The sequence below is a fragment of the Mustela putorius genome, unplaced genomic scaffold, assembly GCF_011764305.1.
Source record: "Mustela putorius furo isolate JIRA1106 unplaced genomic scaffold, ASM1176430v1.1 tig00537227_pilon_pilon_pilon, whole genome shotgun sequence".
NCBI classification, from domain to species: Eukaryota; Metazoa; Chordata; class Mammalia; order Carnivora; family Mustelidae; genus Mustela; species Mustela putorius.
The window spans coordinates 16,208,501-16,228,282 of record NW_025422368.1 but is presented as its reverse complement, the minus strand read 5'-3'; the positions used below and the strand labels follow the sequence as shown (position 1 = coordinate 16,228,282).

Sequence of the window (19,782 nt, the reverse complement as noted above, 5' to 3'; positions counted from 1 at the left end):
TAGTAACATGGAATTTTTTAATCACTCATTTGTTCATCAAAGAAATATAATCATGATGAGGTATGCCTGGGTTCTAGTTATTTCCTTATTTTAATGAGCCAGGATGCATTTTTCATGAAATGTTATTTAAAATGACATTATGATCAACAGATATTTATTAAATATTTACTGGAAGCACATAAAGCACAAGACTCATCACTCACTCAAGCTTCACCAAACTCTTTTCTAGGCTAAATTAGTACCAGATCCTTGAGCAAATGGTATTGCACAGAGTTGGACAAATGGCTGTATGATGATTCCAGGACCCAATCTATTCCCATGTCCTCAAGTAATCCCCAAAGACCTTGTTTGTTTGTTTGTTTATGACTGGGTGCAATGTACTTTACTGATGGTACAGGACAAGGTAGGGCTTCTTGGGTCTGGGGTGGAGACTGTGCAGGCATCAGAAGACTCAGTGTGTTGGGGGATGAATAAGAGCAAGAACTCCTCAGCAGCTGAGGGCTTGTCTCTTCCTTTCTTGTTCTTGCTGGGGCTGGTGGTCCTGGGGCTTTCGGAAGACATGTGGACCATAAGGTCCACCACCCTGTTGCTGTAGCCAAATTTATTGTCATATCAGGAAATAAGTTTTACAAAGTGGTCATTGACAGCAATATCAGTCCCTACATCAAAGGTAGAAGAGAGGGTGTCACTGTAAAAGTTGCAGGAGATAATCTAGTTCTCAATGTAGCCCTGGATGTCCTTCAGGTAAACTTACAATGTTTGCTTCATTGCATTCTTGATGTCATCATATTTGGCAGCATTCTCCAGACTGCAGAGCAAATTCACAACTGACATTTTGGGGATGGGGACATAGAAAGCAATGTCGGTGAGCTTCTATTTAGCTCAGGGATGACTGTGCCTACAATCTTCACAGTGCCAGTAGAAACAGGGATGTTTTGAGCAGTTTCCTGGCCATGAAGCCACAGCTTCTCAGAGGGACCATTAGGGGCCACCCAGTGATGGCATGGATTGTGGTTGAATCCTTATGCCATGTCAAAGTTGTCATGGATGACTTTGGCCAAAAAGGCCAAGCACTTGGTAGTGCAGAGGAAATTTCTGACAATCTTGAGATAGTTGTCATATTTCTCATGGTTCATGCCCATTCCAAATGTGGGGTATCAGCGGAAGGGGCAGAAATGATGACCATTTTTCTTCCATAAGGGAGACCTGTCTTCTCCAAGTTGGTAAAGACACCAGTGGACTCAACAGCATATTCACCACCAGGATCACCCCATTTGATGTTGGCAGGATATTGCTCCTGGAAGATGGAGATGAGCTTTCTGTTAATGACAAGCTTCCATGCATCAGCCTGCACCGAGCCATTGAACTTGCCATGGGTGGAATCATACTGGACCATGAAGTTGCAATCAGTTTAAGGGGTCACTAATAGAGGCAATATCCACTCTGCCAGGGTCAAAAGCAGCTCTAATGACCAAGAGGCTGATGTAGTCAAATCAGTTAGTACCAGTCTTCCCCATCAGGTCTTAGGAATGTGTCCTGCACAAGAAGGTATGGATGCCTGCATTATGGGGAGGAACAAAGAACCCCAGTCACTGTACCTACTTTTATCCTTCCCAAACAAATGTGGGTGATATTATATCCTATGACATCTCCTAATTCTTTAATTTATTTCATCCATTTATTCATTCATTCAATAATTCATTCATTTCAAGTATTTTTTAAATACTTGAAAAACAGTAATACAATTATTCTGCTATATATTAAATATCTTCCTATGATCTCAATCACTTCTGTTCCATCTCTCCCCGAATCCTGCCTGAAGGTCACTATGACGGTTTTTGGCATCTTGAAGGCTTTATCCCAGAGAAGCATTAGAGATTTGAGAAAGAGAAGCCTGTGGCAAGAACTGATTTGATGTCTTAGGCTCCTATTTACGAGGCTTCTCTGCAGGGTTATATGCTGTCTAACTGGGCCACGTTGGAATCTCTCTCCCCAATATGTCCTCAGGAGGGGGAATTAGGGAAACAAATCCCTTCTTGCCCTGAACCGGTAATGTTGACTCAACAGCACCATCTCGTGGCCGATGCGTATGAAAGCGCCCATTATGGAGGACTACTGTGTGTTTGACACTGTATAAGACATAGAACATGTTACTTGTTATCAAGTGTTTACATAAGTCATTTTTCACTGGTAAATAATTTTGGCAAGATGATAAGTGCATTATATTAGGTAGCTTTACAGCATTAACAACCTCAGGCAACATTTATTTCTCATTCACATTGCACATAGATAGCTGGAGGTTGGCTACTATGACTCTACTTTTTGTGCATTCCCATTTCAGAACTCAGGCTTAAGAAACAGTCCCTATATTGGTCCTGATGTTCTCATGGCAGAGGGAATAAAACAAGAAGCTAAATGGCAGTGGCTTTGAATATTTCTGCTTAAAGTGATACACAGTTGATTCTCATTCCTGGTATGTTCTACAAAGTCATCACAAACACTAAATTAGCAAATACTGACCTGCAAGTCTCTGGCCATAGTATTTTTGTCAAAGAAAATCCATCCCATTTGAGTCATATAGGTGTGTTTGCTAAAATCCTTGTAATATAAGCCAGTGTCATCATCATTGAAAACCTGCTCTTCCCTATAACCTTCTCCTGTATAACAGTTAGCAGGTATTTAAAAAAAAAAAAAAATTCATGCACATCTTTCCGAACTGCAGAAATTGCCTCACTTGCAAGGTCATTTTTCATGCTATTTCCCTTTTGAAATATATGATTCAGACAGCACCAGCTGCTAAGTGTTCAATATTTTCCTGACCCTAGTTAAAGTGCCTTTCAACAAGGAATTCTCAGTAAGGAAGTATTCCTACAGACCAACAAGCCAGGAGGGGTCCCCAAAATCTCTTTCTTAGAAACAATAGCCCTCTCCTTCTCAATGAGAAATACCCAGAAATTCGATGATCTAGATAAGTTCTTCTCTAATGCAGAAGTATAGTTGAAGATTTAATGAATTGATGACTTATTGGTGGCCTTATTAAACTATTTCCCAAAAGATTCACTGTCCCAAGGTAGCACATTTATAGAGCTGGGGCTGGGATGGAAGAAAGAGCATGTGTTTATGTTAACTCAGGTTGTAAATAGTAGCTAGTCTTAGTTGAAATAATACTGTTGGCGTTCACAGGACATATAGGCTTTTGAATGCTGCTTTGATTATTTATTGCTTATATCACCATTACAAAATGGTTTTGAGATTTTAATCTTAATAAATAAGTTGGAAACTATTAGGTTTACTGGGGGCCTTGGCAAGCTATAATCAGGAAGTCAAATCCTGCCTGTTACTTGTTTATGTAAATAAATTTTTATTGGAATTCAGCCATGCTTTTGTGTTTATGTACTGTCTATGGCTGTTTTCACACTACAACAGCAGAGTTAAGTAGTTGCAGCAGAGACCATATGGCCATAACACTGAAAACAGTTACTATCTGGATCTTTACAGAAAATGTCTGTCAACCTTGGCCTTAAACTTACAGTAGATGTGTCAGATAAAAGACATTAATAGTGAAATCATGACAAAACATGTTGAAAAAAGAATATCCTTCCACAGAAATGTTATTTCCAGGGCTTCTTGCCTAGATCAGTGGCACTGAATGTGAGTTGATTACAAACTTGTGCAAGCAGTTAGTGCATAACCATTTATGATACCTTCTACATAAAGGAAAGCATATAATATTTTAGGAAAGCTATTCTATTTATATCAGAATAATAATATGTATGTGAATTGGTTAAGTTGAATCAAAATATTTCACCAACTATTAATATGTTAATAATAATTAACATATTGATTATCATTGATTTAACTATTTGATTTTGGCTAATTAGCACACAAAGACACTCTCTGGGAGGTGTATTGGTGGCTATGAAGGATTAGGCATAGAACTATTCCCATAAAAGGGTGAATTTTATTGTGTATAAGTTATATCTCAATAAAACCAATATATTTATTTTTTCAGGTTATTTTAAAAAGATCCTATATCTGCATATTTTAAGTTGCAGCCATTAATGTGAGTTTTATAGAAGAACTCTTCGACTGACAGCATCATTGCTATTTAAGTGATAGTAGGACCCATGGCATTCGAGGTCCAGAAGGAACACTTCAGTTTCTCTCCACTTAAAAACAACATTCTGGGGGCACCTGGGTGGCTCAGTGGGTTAAGCCTCTGCCTTTGGCTCAGGTCATGATCTCAGGGTCCTGGGATTGAGTCCTGCGTCAGGCTTTCTGCTCAGCAAGGAGCTTCCTTCCCCCTCGTTCTCTACCTGCCTCTCTGCCTACTTGTGATCTCTCTCTCTCAGTCAAATAAATTAATAAAATATTAAAAAAAAAAAAAAAAAAAAAAAAAAAAAAACAAAAAAACAACATTCTGCCGAAGAGCAGAACTGTACTGTAAGAATATCACCACATCTGCTCCAGAACAAGACAAACATGAAGTGCTGGCCAGGAGATGTACCAAACGGCAGAGAAAAAGAGCTCTTCGCGCCTACAAACAGATTTTATGGCTGCTCCTGCCTCTCTTTGGAGCTGGCACACTTCTACTTCCTGAGGAATTTGGTCAGGTTTTGCTTTTGTTACAATAAAACATCTGACCAAGAGACTGCAGAGGTGGAAAAACTTAACTGTCACCAGCCTCTCTCTACAGCCACAGTGTACCCACGTTCGGGAGAGAAAACACAAAATTTGCCATTTACCCAGAAGCCACCTTTGTTTAGGCTAGCTTGATAAATAATCTTTCACTCACAGAGCACTGAATTCTCAAAAAGAAAAGAAAGGGCAAATTTCAGATTGAGAGTTGAAGAGTGTATTAAATGATGGTGGTAAAATGGAAACATTGTGCTTAGATATTTACTACATTGTATTTCTTAAGTTACCAAGTTAAAAATAAGTCCCATTATACACCTGGACAGACCACAAAGGTTTTTTAAAATCTTTTTAATTGTGGCTTTTTTTTTTTTTTAAGTTAAATTTGTACTTACCACAAGGTGTCTCTCAAATTACATATGTAAAATGAACCTCAATATAAACAAATAATGCTAATGAACTGTTAATACGGAAAATAACAAGCTTTAAAAACTATAAACAGCCAAACTGGGTGGCTGTCCTGTTAGGCAGATTTTAAGTGCTGACCTTTAGATAAACACAGCTAAAATGCTACTGGAATCAGTCTGGGAAAGGTAGAAGATGGCTCTGATTCTACTGAAGCTATCAGCACCTTCTAGTGGAAATAAGTTTTTTGAAAAACCACTTCTTTAATACACGGATATATTTCAACCATTTTTGCATAGATATGTCATTGGTCATCAAAACCTGGCAGTTACAGAAACTAGAGCTTTGAGACAGGAATAAACAATGTCTTATTTCATTTTATTGTATTAAATAATTGTAATTCTTTTCATATGATTTGTTGGCTCATTTGGAAAAGCAATACAAAACAAAACAAAACAAAACAAAACAAACAAACAAAAAACAAGACTAAAAGGAAACTGAAAAGAAGGCAGACCAGGGACCAGGAACTTTCCTACATCTCTCCTTTGTGCAGTGAAAATAAGGCTTAAGTGAAGGTTTCTGCCTTTACATTTCATTAATGAAAATTCAGGTTATTTCTGTTCTCACTACACTAATACCATACAAATAATTACAGAACAATATTTTCAATGTATGCCAAACTTTCTTTCAATTGGTGCAGGGCACCAAATGATCAGTGTTAAGAGTGCTCCCATGTCTTCTAGCTCTGCCTCTAAAACCAAAAGGGAAACCCACAAACTGAAACCCTTTTATAATTTTTTTAAATTTCCTTTTTAAAAAAATGCTCCAGGATCTCCCCTTTATTTTTCTCATTTTTTTAAGATTTTATTTTTAGGGGTGTGTGGGTGGTTCAATAGTTAAGTAGATGCCTTTTGCTCCAGTCATGATCCTGGAATCCCAGGATAGGGTCCAGCATCCAGTCCAGCATCAGGCTTCCTGCTCAGCAGGGAGTCTGCTTCTCCCTCTGACCTTTCCCCCCATGCCCTCTCTTTCATTCTTTTCTCTTCCTCTCAAATAAATAAAACCTTTAAAAATTTTTTTTTTTTATTTTTAAGCTATCTCCATACCCAATGTGGGGCTTGAACATACAACTCTGAGATCAAGAGTCACATGCTCCACCAACAGAGCCAGCCTGGTGCCCCAGAAACCCTCTTCAATATTTCACATTAACTTGGATGCGTTTATTCTCAGTAATAACATCTGTATTATAAATCTCAGCCCAAACTCTGAAATTGTTAAATTAGTAAGGTCCTATGACTGTGTTTATTAAAAATGTAAAATTTTAAATTGTTATTGTCTTCCTTTAAACTTTCTCACTTTGGTTGATTTAGTGGTACTGTGATTTCATCACTATAATAGCTTAATCCATTTAATAATCAATTTATGGTTTCTTTAACGTTTGTATAGTTTAAGGGCAAAAGTCTTTGTGAAATTTTTTTTCCCTGGAATGTTTCTCATTTAACTGGCAGCAATAGCTACAGGACTATTCAGCTACTCATTGTTCCAAAAAGAACAGTTCCTCTTTACATAGAGATTTTTAAAAAAGAAAAGTTATATTGTATTTGAGCATGACTTTATGTAATAGAAAAATATTCAATTGTAACCATTTAAATTCTCTTCTCCATCTGCTGAGGAAGAAGAAATCTCTATGTTGTTTGGGGATCAACTTCGTGTTTTTCAGTAGGGTAAAACCTGGAGATGAAGAATTGGATAAGCTAAATTCCTCTCCTTGAGGAAAAAAGATGAAAAAAATACAAAGAAAAGGTCCTAAAGAGGTGACAAAGCAGCACAAGTGACCAGAAGAGCAAAGGTGATATAGAGGACTACAGTGTCAAACTTAGACATACATCAGGTTGACCTGAGAATTTAAGAAAATAATAATTGGTTTTTAAAAGAAAGTTTAAGGCACAGATTCCTTGGCTAGACCCCCACAGTTTCTCTTTCAATAAGTCTCCAGCATTGCTTAATAACTTGCATTTCTTACAGGTTCCTGGGTGATCCACACTTCCAGAACCACTATTATACAGGATATGTAGGAAGTTTTGCTTTGGTTTGTACAGTATAACTTTCCATCTGACCAACGATCTCTGCTTGTCTGGAACTGAAAGATTTCTTAGAACTTGCAACGCTACAGCTGGAAAGTCTTCAACACACCAAGATTGGTCACCCTACCTCATACCGTCGAGATATGTTCAGTAGAGAGTTACAGTACTGGCTAATAACCATTTGCAACAACATGGATGGAACTGGAGGGTATTATGCCAAGTGAAATAAGTCAGAGAAAGACAATTAACATACGGTGTCATCACTTATGTGTAGAATTTAAGAAATGAAACAAAGGATCGTAGGGGAATGGAGGGAAAAATAAAATAAGACAAAATCAGAGAGGGAGACAAACCCTAAGAGACTCTTAATGACAGGAAACAAACTGAGGGCTGCTGGAGAGCAAGTGGGTTGGGGGATGGGGTAACTGGGTGATGGGCATTAAGGAGGGCACATTGTGTAAAAAGCATGGGATGTTTATAGCAACTGATGAAGAACTAAACTCTACCTCTGAAACTAATGATACACTATATGTTAATTAATTCAATTTAAATAAAATAAGATAATAAAAAAGAAAGCTCAAGTTGCTTTTTGAATGTCATCATCTATAATCTTGGCCCAAGGTCCAGTATCCTGCTATAGCTAGAACCGTCACCTGGAACTGAGTAAGCCGTCTCATGAATAATAATGACTATCAAGTGGTCAGTGTTTCCATTCAGCAGCAAGTGAAAAGCATTCAGTAAAAAGAAGAAAGGTATTTGGACTATCACTTCAAAGTAAGACAGTCCTTAAACAAATTTCTCAATTATTAGAATTACAATCTTTAGGGAAACTCACTATTTGGGAATGAGCATTCCACAGAGTTCATACATGCAGTTCTAAGTGAGTTCATCAAATTAAGAATGTCAGAATTGATCAGGATGGGCTAAGTTTTATGACAGTAATAAATGCAAAATCTGAATGGCTGAAATCAACAAATGTTTATTTCTTGCGCACACTATCTATCCTTAGAACTCCAACAGAAAATTGCCCATTTTTTGCCTTTTTAAAAAAATATTTTAATTATTTATTTGAGAGAGAGAGAGAAAGATTGCACCATCATAGGGGAAGGGCAGAGGGAGAGGAAGAGGTACAAATAGACTCCCCTGTAAGCAGGGAGCCCAACTCAGGACTAGATCCCAGAACCCTGGGATTTTGACCTAAGCTGAAGGCAGAGCTTAACTGACTGAGCCAACCAGGTGCCCTTTGCCTAACTTTGCAACTATGCTCAAGGCAAAATTATAAGATATAAATTATTTTAAGCATGCTTCAAAAACTCTCTCCCACCTCCTGCCCCTAAATCCTAATACAAGAAATATGTGAAATCTACACAACCTGTAACAGCTCACCAATTTAAGCCCACCAATTTTAATTTAATTTGCAGTGTTACAGGATTTTTGTCCCCTTAGTGCCCAGGTTCTTGGTCATGCCTCTTCAAAGAATGAAGAGGTAGGCCAGTGGAAAAGTGGTGGGCAGCAATGTAAAGTTTAGTGATGGAAAGTACAAAGCTCCAGGAGGGGAAGGGGGTACTGAGAGAGTTGCCTTCAGGGTTTCTATGTTTAGGGTTTTTTTTTTTTTTTAAGATTTTATTTATTTATTTTTCAGAGGGAGAGCGAGCACAGGCAGACAGAGTGGAAGGCAGAGTCAGAGGGAGAAGCAGACTCCCCGTGGAGCAAGGAGCCCCATGTGGGACTCGATCCAAGGACGCTGGGATCATAACCTGAGCCGAAGGCAGCTGCTTAACCAACTGAGCCACCCAGGCATCCCATGTTTAGGGGTTTTTAATGAGTTCTTTTGCTGAACTATCTTAAGCAATCAGTGTGTGCTGGTTGTGCCAATCAGAGCTTTGGTCACATATCTGTCTACCTATTAGGTTAATGTCTCTGTGCTGATGGTCTTTTTTCTCTTTCTTTTCCTTTCTTTTTTTATTTTCTGACATCAGGAGGCTTATATGTCTTAACTACTCCTTGCCTGTGATATCGACAAATGCTTTGTGGTTGTCTTTTTTTTTTTTTTTTTTAAGATTTTATTTATTTATTTGACAGAGAGAGAGAGAGAGAGAGAGACACAAGTAGAGAGGAGAGGTAGGCAGAGAGAGAAGGGAAAGCAGGCTCCCTGCTCAGGCGAGAGCCCCATGTGGGGCTCCATCCCAGGGCCCTGAGATCATGACCTGAGGCAAAGGCAGAGGCTTAACCCATCCAGCCACCCAGGCGCCCTAATTGTCTTATTTTAGCATGTTTTGCAGAAGTCATTTCTGCAAAGGCTGCAAAGCAAAATGTACGTGCAGTCCTGTCCAAACTGCAAAACAGGATGTCAGTGCTGTTTTATTTTAGCTGTCCTGACTCCGTATTTTCTTGTTGGGAATCATGGCCTTGACTACCTATCCAACTAACTCCTAACAGTGGAACCTCACATATAAGCTGCCTCACATACAAACTGCCAACGCTTGTTATTTAGTAATAAAAATAAAATACTGCACTAGAGATATTAACAGGAACAATCAAACTTGCGGGCACAGGAAAGGCTTATCTAAAACACCTCCAAATCCTAAAATAATTGCTTTCCCCAACTCCTAATAGAGGACTGCAATCTGGTTATCAGCGTACACTATGATTGGCCGATTTAACTAAATCCCCTTCGAGAGAACCCACATTCTGAAAGAGTACTTTTTTAACCCCCCCCAAATCCTCTAATTGATTAAGTTCATTCCACAGCGAAGGGTCTCTGGGACCTCGAAGTTTTAATCTGAAAGCCTTAATTTTAGCTTCCATAATCAACCCTCCCCTCCCACCCTCCACAGGTGATGAAATCACAGGTTTCAATTCAGATCACATGATAGAAAAATGGGGGGGGCGTGCAAATTTTCAGGGGTTGGGGATTGCAAACGTAGGGAAGCGACGCCATCTCCTGGTAAGGGATGGGAATGAGCAAGAAAAAAGCCAAATGCAATTTAGGGGCTAAATCGCGGCAGCTTTCGTTTCAAAGCGTCAAGCCGCGAATCTGCGGGGCCCGTGCACTCCGAGATCCGCCCCTTCTGGTGACTCTGACCACTCCAGGGAGCCCTGCGCAGCGTGATTGACAGGCCAACGGCCCGGTCCGTTACCCAAACTCGTCACTCCGGAAACAGTGACCGGATCTCTCCGGAAGCTCAGGGTCCGCGCTCTCCCAGCATCCTTTGCTTTCCGGCTGTGCTCAGTCCTGTCCGGCCAGTCCCGCCTTGCGCGCCCATTTCGAGCCCGAGTTTCCCAGCTCGAGTTCCCACGCTCGGGAACCCGGAACAGATTTTCCAGGACTCGGTTCTTGGGCCGTGGCTATGGGGGCAGGAATGGCGCAGCTCGAGGGTTACTACTTTTCGGCTGCCCTGAGCTGCACCTTTTTAGTGTCCTGTCTCCTCTTCTCCGCCTTCAGCCGGGCGCTGCGAGAGCCCTACATGGACGAGATCTTCCACCTACCGCAGGCGCAGCGCTACTGTGAGGGCCATTTCTCCCTTTCGCAGGTGGGGTCCCCAGCCTGTCCCCCCACCCTCGGAGAGGCCGGAGAGGGCCCACCCCCACCCCCACCCCCACTACTTTCTTCCACCCTTATCCCTTTGGTACCTCCATCTACCCTTCCAGCTTCGGAATATGAAAGGAACTGGGTAATAATCTCTTGTTCCTGTCCCTGAGGTCTGTGAAGAATCTGTTTAATCAGTCAGCAGAAGAAGATCTGTGTCCCAGGAAGTGCTGTTTTGGGGGATGAACTGATGTGTCTGCTTTACCGCAGGGTACAACCCAGACGCGACACACGTTTCCCTCTTAGCAGCTCTCCCAATCTCCAGATCAGAGGCAATGGGCTGCCCCTTGGAAATGACAGAAAACGTCACGGTAGTTCACTTGAGGGCTTCGCTCTGTGGTACCATAGGGAGTGGGTACTATGGGATACTGTGGGGGGGTGGGCGGGACCTTCAGCCACCAAGAAGGATCAAGTTCCGTTCATTCCATCCTGGGTGTTTCTAGAACCTTCTGTTAACTGGGTAAAGCACCCAGCGAAGCGGCATCATGTTGGAATACATGCTTGGCCTCGTAAATTTGAAAAGAAATAAAGTAGATGTATTATCCTTCCTTTTCTGGGAAAGCAATATAGAATAATGGCTAAAAATATAAAGTCTGTGGTTAAAGACCTGATTTTAGATCTTTGTGCTGTAATTTACTAGTTACCTGACCTTGGACATTTTTTTAAGTTTCAGGTTACTCATCTGAGAAAGTTCTTGCAGGATCTACTGTAGGGCATTTTGCAGGATTAAATACAGAGGATTTGGCCCAATTCTTGGCTCAGTACATGTTAGCTATCATTATAGAGCGTGTGGTGTGATCTCTTTGGATGCTTCTTTTTCTCCAAAACCTTAAGAGTTCCAGCCAATGTTTCCTCACTTCAAAACTGGAACACTTGGAAGTCACCAGAACACTCTTCAGGGTGTCTGCAGGGTAGGTCTTGGACATGGAAACTGATTTTAAGTTATTGCTGCTTACTGATGACAGATACCTCCGCACAAAACAGGTACGGAGGCAAAATGTAAGCACAGCTTTTCTTTAGAGGAGACACTTGACCTGCTGAGGTCTTATCTAACCACTGGGTCACAGAACAACTTCTCACAATGTCTGATTGTCCGTAGAGACGGTTTTGAGCTTGACCTCCTTGTGTTGGTCCTGTCAGTGTTTCATCTTGCTCTTGCTTCATTGTTGGCTTTCCTTTTTTAAGTGGGATCCCATGATTACTACGTTACCTGGCTTATACCTGCTGTCAGTTGGAGTGGTCAAACCTGCCAGCTGGATCTTTGGATGGTCAGAACATGTCGTCTGCTCCATTGGAATGCTCAGATTTGTTAATCTTCTGTTCAGTGTCGGCAACTTCTATTTGCTGTATTTGCTTTTCCGCAAGGTCCAACCCAGACACAAGGTATGTTTCCAAAATAATTTATTACAAGTTTAGGTGTAGTCAGGTGCACCATTTTGATAAATTGGTTTTATGAGATTTGGTGAAAAGTATCTTCTACTCATTGTGTTAATATTTTGTTAAGCTAAAAAGCAATCCCTCTACCCCTGTTTTGGAAGAAATCTGTATTTAAATATTTGAATAACTTATTTATTTATAAGACCTGAAATAAATGTGAATCAGATGAGTTCAGTAAATGTTTATTGTGCTTGTTATGTGTGCTAGGCACTAAGACCACAGAAATAAATAAGGTTTTGTTGTTGTTGTTTTTACCAAACTTGTATCTTCACTAGGAAAAACAGGAATACCTACATTTACCTCAGAAATTTTGAGGTGGATTGCCTGACTTTGAATTCTGTCCATTTACAAGTTGTGTTACTTTCAGCAGGTTACCCCTAGTGATGCCTTGTCTTCATCTGTTAAATGGGAATAATATAGAATCCGCATCACAGGATTGTAAGGTCTACAGGAGCTTAATAAGTGGAAGGTGTTTAGAACAATGCCTGATAGAATAGTAAGGACTCAATAATTATAATAATTATTTTTAGCTTAAATGATACCAATAGTATAAATTGGGAGAGGGAGATAGGTAAAAGATGCTATGAGGACACAGAAGGAGTAGAGGAGTAAAGGAGCACTTACTTTGCAGGCTGACTGGCAGGAAGATGTATGGGTGGCATTGGGTAAGACTTCACAGAAAAGATGCTACCTGAGCTGAATCTTGGTGAACAGACAGGACTGTAGGATGGGGAATGAAATCTGACAGTAGAAAAAGCACAAGCAAAGGTAGAGAGGAGTTGAGCAACAAGATGCAGAGAGGATTGCTTTTTGGAATAACTAGATTATAACATGTAAGGACGTGAGGCTGGACAAGTAAATAGGGGTGAAGTCATGAACGTCTTTATATGTCGCAGAAAGGATATGAATGTTATCTAGTAAGTGGTGAACAGCCTTTATTTTTAACCCAGAAAATGGCATGGTCTGATTGGTGATTTAAATTAAGTGGAGAATAAAATTTCGGGAGATAAGAATGCTTTCAAAATGGGAAATAGTCTGTGAAAAACACCAAAATTTTTTTTTAATTAAAAAGTTTAAAAGTGTTTAGCTTTCGACTGGGCCCACTATTTTCAGGAAAAACCCTGAAAGTTCATCATGAAACAATAAGATTGTTGGGTATAGTAGTATAAATGATAATGTGTATTTACATTCTCGCTACTGTAGAGTTTAGAAGGGGGTATCTTTAAAAGAAATTGATGATGATGGCTAAGCGAATGCTCACTGGAAGCACTACGAATTAAAGTTCAGGGAAGTGAAACCATTGCCCCATGTCCCATTCATCAGCATGTTCCTTATAGTATTTATTTAGTTCAGTGTCTTCCATACAGTAACTCCTTAACTATTTGCTGAATGACTCAAAGTATTTCAGGACATAGAAGCTTTGCCATACACGTGTATTGTCTTCATGGCTTCCAAACCTATTGCTATAACTAAAAGTTACCAGAAAGCATCCTTACAAATGTATATTTGTGTATATATATATACAAATATATACAAATATATATTTGTTTTTGCAAAACTAGAAATAAGATTAACATTAAATAATTTTACTCAAGATTCAGATAGATTTTTAAAAAATTAATCTCTGTGTTAGCTTAGCAGAAATGGCATATTTATTGTGAAAATAATTTTACATGTGTTTTCTCTTCCCCTTAGGCTGCCTCAAGTGTCCAGAGAATCTTGTCAACATTAACATTAGCAGTATTTCCCACACTCTATTTTTTTAACTTTCTTTATTATACAGAAGCAGGATCCATGTTTTTTACTCTTTTTGCTTATTTGATGTGTCTTTATGGAAATCATAAAACTTCAGCTTTGCTTGGATTTTGTGGCTTCATGTTTCGTCAAACTAATATCATCTGGGCTGTCTTCTGCGCGGGAAACATCATTGCACAAAAATTAACTGAAGCTTGGAAAACTGAGCTACAAAAGAAAAAGGAGGAGAGGCTTCCCCCTATTAAAGGACCATTTTCAGAATTCAGGAAAATTTTTCAGTTTCTTTTGGCTTATTCCATGTCCTTTAAGAACTTGAGTATGCTTTTCCTTTTGACTTGGCCCTACATCCTTCTAATGTTTCTGTTTTGTGTTTTTGTAGTTGTTAATGGTGGGATTGTTATTGGTGATCGAAGTAGTCATGAAGCCTGTCTACATTTTCCTCAACTCTTTTACTTTTTCTCTTTTACTCTCTTTTTTTCGTTTCCTCACCTATTGTCTCCTAGCAAAATTAGGGCTTTTCTTAGCTTAGTTTGGAAACGTAGAATTCAGTTTTTTGTGATTACTTTAGTCTCTCTATTTTTAGTTTGGAAATTCACTTATGCTCATAAATACTTGCTTGCAGATAATAGACATTATACATTCTATGTGTGGAAAAGAGTTTTTCAAAGATACGAGATTGTGAAATACTTGTTAGTTCCAATATATATATTTGCTGGTTGGAGTATAGCTGACTCATTGAAATCAAAGTCAATTTTCTGGAATTTAATGTTTTTCATATGCTTGTTTACTGTTACAGTACCTCAGAAACTGCTAGAATTTCGTTACTTCATTTTACCTTATATTATTTATAGGCTTAACATACCTCTGCCACCTATATCTAGGCTTGTTTGTGAACTGGGTTGCTATGCAGTTGTTAATTTCCTAACTTTTTATGTCTTCCTGAACAAGACTTTCCAGTGGCCAAATAGTCAGGACATTCAGAGGTTTATGTGGTAACATCGGAGATATATATTGAATTCTAAAAATAGACTTATTTAGACTATCTCCACAATGAACAACTGAACAGGTAAAAATAATGAACTTTCTTTTGGGGACAATAGTGGTCCACAGATCACATCAGATTTTTTGTGTTTTAAACATCAGATATATGTGTTTTAAACATATATAATAAATCCAAGGAAGTGGTAAAGAACTGAGAAGAGTTTAAGACTTGCTCCATAAGCCTAAATAATGCAAAATGAAATTGTTTACAGTTACTTCATGATATCCCTTTGGTACTGCTGGCCACTCAAAAAGTTTGAAAAAAATTTGTAAGTATTAGTTTAAGAAAACTGAGCTTTATAGTACTGAAACTTATTTATTAATTCTCTTCAGAAAGCAATAGCAGGCAAAGTATTTGAAAAAATTTGCAAATGATCAGGTAATATTCTTGATTGAAAGGTTACTTAACATTTCAGTAAATATAATTTTAATCATAAGGCAAAATAGACTCACAAAGATAATGTTATAAATTAGAAGCTCATCTAGTTTATCTTGTAATTAAGTTGTTGATTTTTGTTAAAAGTCTAGAAATGATCAACCCCTTTCACTAACTCTTTACTTTTGTTTTATTTATTTATTTTTTTTTAGAGAGAGAGAGTGCATGCACATGTGAGTGGCTGGAGGAGGGATGCAGGGAAGGGAAGGCAGAAAGAGAAGGAGAGAGAATCTTAAGCAGACTCCATGCCCAGTGCAGAGCTCGATGTGGGGCTCAGTCTCACAGCCCTGAGACCTGAACTGAAATCAAGAATTGGGTGCTTACCCCACTGAGCATCCCAAGCACCCCACTAATTATTTTTTTAAGTATTTATTTAAGTAATCTCTACACCCAATGTGGGGCTTGAACTCATGACCCCAAGATCAAGAGTGGCACACTATTGACTGAGACAACCATGCCTCCCTTTCGCTAATTCTTAGTATGAAATGTATGATGGACGAAGGTAAAATGTGTTGATGATAATACCTTTTAAAAGGGATTTTCATTCTAAAATACATTACTGTATAGTTTCTTATGGCTGCCGTAACAAATAACAACAAACTTGGTAGCTTAAAAGTATCTGTCATAGCTCTCGAGGCTGGAAGTCTAAAATTAAGGTGTTGGCAGGGCTGGTTACTTCTGGAGGCTCTGAGGGAGAATCTAGCATGCAGTTCTTGCTGTTCCTTGGTTTACAGATGCAGCACTCCAATCTCTGCCTCTGTCTTCACATGGTCTTTCTCTTATAAAGATAATGTCATTGGTTAGGGTTTACCCTAATCCAGGATGGTCTCATGTTGAGATCTTTAATTAAGTCTACAAAGACCCTTTTACCAAACAAGGGCACATTTACAGGTTCCAAGTAAACATCTTTTTTGTGGGATACTTTTCACCCACTGAAGTTACCAAAGTATATTTTAGGATAAATAAAATTAGTAGGAAATAATTCCTTTGCTGAGATATTTTAAATTATGTCTTTACTGAAAGGTAATTCTGAGATAACGTAATTACAAAAGAAAAGGTAATTGGTATTTGATTCCATTATCCAAAATAGAATTGAAAGGAACTTTAGAAATCATTTGATCTAATCTTATTTTGTAGGTTAGGGAGCTACCTCTTAGATAGGATTTTTTGTGTGAGTCTTTGGATTCTGTGTCTACTATTTCTTGTACATTCATTGTGTTGTCATTCCGTTACAGAAAAGTATTATTCGGACATGTTAATTTTGACATGAAAACAGAACTGTGAATACAATTTATTTTTTAATTTCACTTTACATTTGTAAACTTAAAAATAACTGTGAAAAAATTACTTTGTCTTTAATGTTGGATTGTGCTTTGGGTTTTAAACAGTGGGTAGATGTGGAAAGTATTCTGCATTTGCAAATATAAAATTGTACAGGTGAAAATTACAGGTACAGTCTTAAGTAATAAGTACAGGGCAATCTTGTATTCTGTTCAGTACTTAGAAAGTAGATTGACTCTGGTTGTAACAGTGATTGTTGACAGATGTCTTTACTCATTTTATTTTTTGGTAATTAGGTAAGAAAACACAAAGAAATTATTATATTATAATGATCTGAGTTCCAGGATATCAAAATAAATAACTTCCTTATCTGTTATTATTAATGCAAGGCTTTTGTGATTAAGAATATTTCTGAGTTGCATTCTAACAAACATGAGAAGACCATTCCACTCCATAGATTAGTGGAATCACTGTTCCAGTTTATTTGTAAGTGTTAAATTCCTGCTATTTTAAGAGATTGTTTGGAGGAAATCCACACTCAGAGAGAAACAGGTTAACCTTCCTTGTTTTCTATAAAGTATATAAAATACAGTACTTAACATTTTAAAAAAGAATACTGTGAATTAAAAGGTGCTGTGGAGTGTAGCTTTTAGAAACATCCTAAGTTGCATTTGTGTTTTGAATATTTTTCAAGAATTATTGAGTACATATTTTTGACATGAATTTTTAAGAAGTTAAATGTAATTGAATTTCTTGATTAAAAGATGATTATTTTAAGAAAAGTACTGATATGTTGGACAGGCTGTGGAGCTTTGCAATTATTACTGAAATCTTTAAGTAGGATTATTTTAAAGAATGTCATAGAAAGATTTAGTCCATACATTTTTAAGCCTTGTAATAAATCTTTTTGAACTTTTTCTATCTTACATGAAATTCCATAGATAAAAAGTATTTCTGTTCTATGGTGTCAGTAAGCTTGCAGTGTGCTGTGTGTTTCCTCACATATTTATGTTTTCTTTTAGTGGATACCTAGGGATCTTTTTAATGTATCTTATGTTTTAAAATTATTTGGAAATACAATGTTCCTGAGCTTACTAAACATAGAATGTCATTTTGGTAAGATAAATTGTGTTAGCTGTCTGACCTCTTCCTCCTCCTCTTAAAGTTATTTCTGGAACATGCTTAGTCTGTCATGAAGTACATTAATTTAAGTAGCTTTAATATAGTTTATTTCTAATAGATAAATATCTAAATGTAGTATATTTCTAGTTTGAATTTAACGGCCACTATGCTTGACATTTTTATTTTTTTCTTGATAATTGCTGAAGACAGGAGAGGAAAAGAAAAGAGAGCCTCATTATTAGTGGACAGTTATTTTAGTTATTTTAGTATTTAAGTAAAATACTGATAGGAAAAATGAATTCATGTTGATTAGGTTGAGAGCATTTATTATCTTTGAGGCAATTAGAATTTTTTTAAGTGAAACAAGAAAAAAGTATCATGAAAAAGCTTTTTTGAATGGAAATTTAAATATGACTTAGAAACCATGGGCTTGTAGAAAAAGCATTTAACATGAAAGTTAGGATTTCTGTATTTGTGGCTTTAGATTTAATAAACTAAGTGATTTAGTCTTTTGTCCTCATTTCAAATGAGAACAGTATTTGTCATGACTCTGGTTATTCTAGCCTGACATATGTCTAGTCGTATTTCAGAAATAATTCAGCCCCCGCCATATATCCATAAAGTTCATAAATATATAGTAAATGTCAAATAAATGTATACTGAATGAAGTTTTTAGTATAGGATGAAGTGAATGTCTTAGAAAAATCATACTATATAACCATAAGCTAATTTTAGGAAATAAATCACATGCTTCTTAATGAAAGCCATCCTAAACTTTTTTCTGCCTAAATTTTCTGACGTAGTTTTAACTTTTTTTATTTACTGTAGTGTTTAAAACTTACACATGTATTTACTTGTAAATATGTTATAATGTTATTATAATAGGATGTGATTTCAAAATTGTTGCTGTTTATTTAAAATAAGAAAGTAACTTTCAACCATTAAAATATAATAGCAGTAAAACTTTGATGCTTATTAAACTCTTAAGGGAAAAGAGATTTCAACCATTTATGAATAATTTGTGTTATTTTAGTTAGGCTGCATTTTAGTATATTAGGGATAACTGTCACTTTTTATTTAGGGTATTTTTTTATGTATTTAAATGTGGACAATATGACAGACATTTCCAATATAAAACAATATAGCTGAGAAAATGATAATAAAAATGGATAGATGATATATTTTTTAACACTTACCCATGAATCTAACACTAAATTCTTTAACATTTGGAAATTATTTCTAGGGTAAGAAGTGTTGCCACGGTAAAGAAATCCAATAATATCATATTTTCTTGTTAAAAATTGGGCATTTGATGAATTCAATGTTAATTAAATTTGAGCCCAGTGCTTCACCATCAGACAAAAAGAGATATGGTATTTTTCTGAGGAGATAAATATTAAGCTTTGTATTGATATTTTTTCACACAGACTGGAACTTTACCATGATTCAGTTCAGTTGAACCATTGGGGTTGAGGGGTCATAAAAAATTAGGAAGAGAGGGAAGAAAACTAATGGTAACTAATAATTGCTGTCATTTATTGAGTACCTACAGTGTTCTAGGCATTGTACTAGCTGTTTTGTAAACATTGTCTCATTTGATCCAACTTATATTTATATGAAGCAGATACTCATTTGTCTTTCACTGCTGGAGAAACTAAAGTTAAGGCAGATCAGGCAAGTCCCCAAAGTCAGCGCTGTCACTGAACATAGATTGGCTTGACTCCCAAGCCTGTGAGGGGGTTTTTTTTTGTTTTTTTGTTTTTAAGATTTTGTTTATTTGATTTGTTTATTTGCTGAGAGACTCAGCAAGAGAGGGAACACAAGCATGGGGAATGGGAGAGGGAGAAGCAAGCCTCCCTCCAAGCAGGGAGCCCAGATGCTGGGCTCAATCCCAGGACCCTGGGATCATGACCTGAGCTGAAGGCAGCCGATTCATGACTGAGCCACCCAGGTGCTCCCCCCGCCCCCCACTGCCACCAAGCCTTTTAACTGAGAAT

The 19,782-nt window shown here is 37.6% G+C and overlaps 1 protein-coding gene and 1 pseudogene across 2 annotated transcripts; one reads left to right on the top strand and one right to left on the bottom strand.

Moving 5' to 3' along the window:
• Positions 1-360: 360 nt before the first annotated feature.
• On the bottom strand, positions 361-7,256 carry LOC101686922 (annotated as a pseudogene).
• A 3,042-nt stretch (positions 7,257-10,298) lies between these two features.
• On the top strand, positions 10,299-18,305 carry LOC101680548 (dol-P-Glc:Glc(2)Man(9)GlcNAc(2)-PP-Dol alpha-1,2-glucosyltransferase). 2 transcript variants are annotated; one of them, XM_004771825.3, is made up of 3 exons: positions 10,299-10,657; positions 11,899-12,096; positions 13,846-18,305. In XM_004771825.3, the coding sequence occupies exons 1-3, from the start codon at positions 10,475-10,477 to the stop codon at positions 14,899-14,901; spliced, it is 1,437 nt and encodes a 478-aa protein (XP_004771882.1). In that variant the 5' UTR covers positions 10,299-10,474; the 3' UTR covers positions 14,902-18,305. The 2 variants fall into 2 exon arrangements, with proteins under 2 accessions (XP_004771882.1, XP_044928954.1); XM_045073019.1 differs by lacking the exon at positions 10,299-10,657 and adding an exon at positions 11,106-11,624.
• Positions 18,306-19,782: the final 1,477 nt, after the last annotated feature.